Source organism: Pygoscelis adeliae, unplaced genomic scaffold, assembly GCF_000699105.1.
Source record: "Pygoscelis adeliae isolate BGI_AS28 unplaced genomic scaffold, ASM69910v1 Scaffold127, whole genome shotgun sequence".
NCBI classification, from domain to species: domain Eukaryota; kingdom Metazoa; phylum Chordata; class Aves; order Sphenisciformes; family Spheniscidae; genus Pygoscelis; species Pygoscelis adeliae.
This window is the reverse complement of record NW_008825208.1, coordinates 815,741-819,917: the sequence shown is the minus strand read 5'-3', so window position 1 is coordinate 819,917 and position 4,177 is coordinate 815,741. Positions and strand designations below refer to the sequence as shown.

The following is a 4,177-nucleotide window of genomic DNA, read 5'->3' as shown; positions in this document are numbered from 1 at the left end:
GAAGCTTAGTGTTAAGTATATACATGTTCCTATGTTAGGGACTGCTGACCTGGCTTTACTTGTGTGGAAGCTAACAGCCATACTCCTGCCTTTTATACTAAAGCAGAGCCATGTTCTACATCAGGTTCATGCAACTCCCCTAACACAGGCTGCATTTGTTTTCTGCTACCTGTAGCTGTTCAGTATGGATTATGCCCGATGTTACTGGCTATGCCTCTGCTATGAGGACACTTACACAGGTGGTAAGCAGGAGAACAGCAAATAGCAATTAACAGAGCAGTTCAGGGCTTTTTTTTGGGAGTCCTAGGTCCTGAACAACCTGAAAGCTGAGAAACTTTATGTAAATTGAAGTTGTACTGAAAGTAGTACATGCTTATGGAAATTTTCCATTTTTATCAGCAGAGAAGATTTTCATTGAAAAAATTTTCATTTCTGCATGCTTCTGCACCTCCAAATGTAATGAAAGATAAGCAAAGGGAAGGGAAACATTTTTCATTCTTTCTTTTACAACTGTAAGAGTTGCTAGGGGGACATAACAAAGATCATAGAGACAGATGCCTGTCTGCTGCTTCTTCTGTCATGTGGAACAGTGTTGTGTTTTCTTTCATTTGTCAATAGGAAGCCAAACATGGATAAACTTGGCTGGTTGAGTTGGGATGAAAAGTCTGTGAACCGTCACAGAAAATTTTTGTTTGGAAATCTGAGGAGAATCTGGATCAGCGAGATCATATGTAACATTGTTTTGTAGTTCTGCTTCTACCCATGCGTTCTTATTTTTCTTTTTTTTTTTCTTTTTTTTTCTTTTTTTTTGTTAAAGGAATCCATTTATCCCCTCAGGAATTCCATAGAGAAGTAGAACAGTATTTGTCTCAGGCCAGTCAAGGACAAAGCGATACCGTCTTGCTGGACTGTAGGAACTTCTATGAAAGTAAAATAGTAAGTGTTCTTTGCCTGCTTCTTGCAGTGTGTTACAGGTGCTGGGGGTAAGCATTTCACATTGTGAGGGTGTTACCTTACTGGAAGAAGAGATTCCATATTCCAGATTGGCTGTAATATGTACAAAGTTCAGTTTAGTAACAAATACTAGACACAAGCAGCAGAGGACCTGCTCAGCCACAGAGCATGGAGCCTGCCCGGCTAAGTGCTTATACAGCTTGGGGCAGGAAGAAGACAAAGTGGTCCATACAACGTTAGCAGTGAATGCCATATAGTTTGAACTAAAAGTAAGATAGGTTGTAAGGATGTTTTCCATCATTTTTGCCTTGTCCTCTATGTCAAAAAGAATAGGGGCATCCTGCTGTCACACGCACCAGCCCTCCGGCACTGTTGTGGCTCGTCCTGTCTCTGACAGTTCTGTTCTGCTTAGCTCCGTTTTATGTTTGGATGAGGAGACATGCTGTGTCCAGAATCCTCTTACAGGTTTTAACAGGTATTTTGATGCATAAATGCAGCTGAGGAAATGCCTAAAGCAGCCACAGTGAGCTGAATGTTCTGGCCCAAAGGTTTGTTACTTCCTGTAGTTCGAGGCACGGACTTTACCATGTAAGACTGCTTGTAATCAGTTGCATGGCCATCTGTTGTTATTGCAGGGACATTTCCAGGGCTGTCTGGCTCCAGATATCAGGAAGTTCAGCTATTTTCCCAGCTATGTAGATGAAAACCTGGAGCTTTTTAAAGACAAGCGTGTCCTGATGTACTGCACAGGAGGGATTCGTTGTGAAAGAGGCTCTGCTTACCTACGGAGCAAGGTGAGATGTCATTCTGAGGGCACAAGTGTCGGGGAGTTGAGACTGCTTTAAGGGCAGCTGTCTTTTCTTTTGCTAGTAAATTCTTACTGAGCACAGACTGCTCAATGAACAGGTGGGGAGATAAATGTCTCTGACGCACGATTGCCTCATGCTGTCTGTCAAGGACGTGGGTAGTTTAATGCAGCTCAGGATGATCTGCATGGACTAGTGTCACAGCAGTGATTGCTCTGTGAAAATAATTATACAGCCCATTTGCTGAGAACAGGTATTTGTAAGTCTGCCCTGCCCATTATGGCAGTGTTTCAGGAGGGCTTGAGAGCATTCTGCAGTGTTTCCACAAGCTCTGTCTAGGTTATGTTCTGTGGCCCTTACTGCACACCTTGAGCATCTCAGAGTGGTGAAAATCAGCCAGTCAGTGCTTTCCCAGTGTTGTGGAATTAAATCCAGCACACTGCATTGTTCTAATTGTGCTTTCCATCCCACTCTTCTCCTGGATCCTTCCCTCAAGGAGCAAGGGGACAGCACACATGTATGTTCTCCAGAGAATTAAACCTTGGTTTTTTTTTTTTCTTTGATGCACCAGTGTGAACCCTGAGGAAATTATGCTCCTGCTAACAGCTCACTACATAAAAACAGAGTAAGCAGCAGTTCACAGAGGTTCAAAAGCGTTTGATCTGTGATGCAGCAAACCTCCCTCAGCTGAGGAGGTTACCAGCCTTTTTTTGACTGTAATATTAAATGCACATTTGGGTTCATGTCAACAGGTCAGCATTGTGGAGCTGCCCAGTAATCCCTGGTGGCACTGCCTAGAGTTGTGGGTGCACATGGTGCCATCTGATGGTCACTGAGAAATTGCTGCTTTTCGTTGACCCCTGGCATTTACAACATTTGCTTTCGGAACTCTGGCACACCACCACTGCTGCTGTCTCCTTCAGCTTTTCTGCTAATGTGCTTTAAACAGGCAGTGTGCAGAGAGGTTTACCAGCTAAAAGGTGGAATTCACAAGTACCTGGAAGAGTTTCCAGATGGATTCTACAGGGGAAAGCTGTTTGTGTTTGATGATCGTTACGCCATTTGTTCCAATGAAGATATCATCTCAGGTAGGACTAGATAATGTAAGCGCAGAAGGCTGGGAAGCTATTGCAATTGTTTCCACAGGGATGTGCAGAATAGGGGCAGCCAAACTGGTCTGTGTAGTTCTTCCTCATACTCACTTTGATCTTTTAGTGCCGTCATTTTTCACGATGATCATCGACTCTATGGCTTTAAAACATAAAACAGAAATGAGAGAAAAGGGGGTCACTTAACAGAGTTCCCTAAAACTGGGGCAGTAAAAGGAAGCAGAACAGCTGCTGTTATGAGCCATCTGCAGCTATGGAGATGTATGTCAAGCACTACTGCTGTTGTTGCCCACTTGTTGCCCACAGTGCTGATGAGACTGTGGTTGGTCAAGTGACCGAAGCATTAAATAGTTCTCCTGCTGTCAGCTCTTCTCTGCTCCAATAATCTCACAGAACATCAGCACAGACTGCCAGGCACTGGGAGAGTGGTGGCACTGAGTTCTACAGCACTTTCGTTATTTTCATGCTTTAAAAGTTTCTGTAGCCTGTAGAATTTCAGTGACCTCTAGTTGAAGTTGTTAAGAACATTGCCTGGTCTTCTGGCTGGGGTTGCTCTTCAGATATTGCAAATGAAATACCTGTTTCCTTCTCAGTTGCCAGGTACAAATAGATGGAATTTGGCTCTAGCCTTTTTCAGGAGGCAGTGCTGGTTTTTCTCTGAGTTGGTAACTTTTTGAGCATAACCTCCCATTCCTCCTCTGCAATTACCATATACATCTTGAAGGTGCCTGGCTTGGTGTAGAAACAGAACACACTCTGGATACATCACAGCCATCCCTACAGAAGTTTCAAGGGGAAGTGTTGGGGTAGGCACCTTCTTGATGGTACAGCTAAACTGGGCTGTAGCTTTCAGTTAAAGGGCTAAAACCTGTCTGATGTTGTGGAAGGACTCTACCGGGACTGCAAATGACACCCCATCTGCACAAGCCGTTGCTTTTAGGTGGAAGGAAGTCCCATGGCACCTCCTTCCCCAGCAGGCAACGTTCCTGCATACTGGCTTAATTACCGCCAGCATCTCTTTCTTCTTCTCTTGGCAGCAAGAATCTTTAAACCTGTCTGATCGGAACTAGAGGAAGCACTAGTGAGCACTTTTTCCTTGTCCTGAGAGACAGCTGTCCTAAGTTTTTTACATCAAAATCAAAAGTTTAAGAATTAACTAGGTTCTAGAAGATAAAGCTAAAGCAGGAATTAAAAACCTGGAAGACAATAGATAGCCACTTAAATGAGAGATTGCACACCCCTGGTGCCGCGGAGAACCCTCTGCAAGGGGGACAGATGGGGCAAGTGGGTGTTAACTTTCTCTTTCCC

General features: G+C 44.0%; 1 protein-coding gene across 1 annotated transcript in view; it reads left to right on the top strand.

Annotated features, from left to right (window-relative positions):
• Positions 1–4,177, top strand: part of TSTD2 (thiosulfate sulfurtransferase (rhodanese)-like domain containing 2) — a gene marked incomplete at its 5' end in the record, with an annotated part of 15,328 nt that overhangs the window by 5,961 nt on the left and 5,190 nt on the right. The window contains 3 exons of the mRNA XM_009328981.1: positions 818–936; positions 1,590–1,748; positions 2,710–2,846. Coding sequence (XP_009327256.1) covers positions 818–936; positions 1,590–1,748; positions 2,710–2,846 — 415 coding nt within the window. The remainder of the gene's footprint in view (positions 1–817; positions 937–1,589; positions 1,749–2,709; positions 2,847–4,177) is intronic.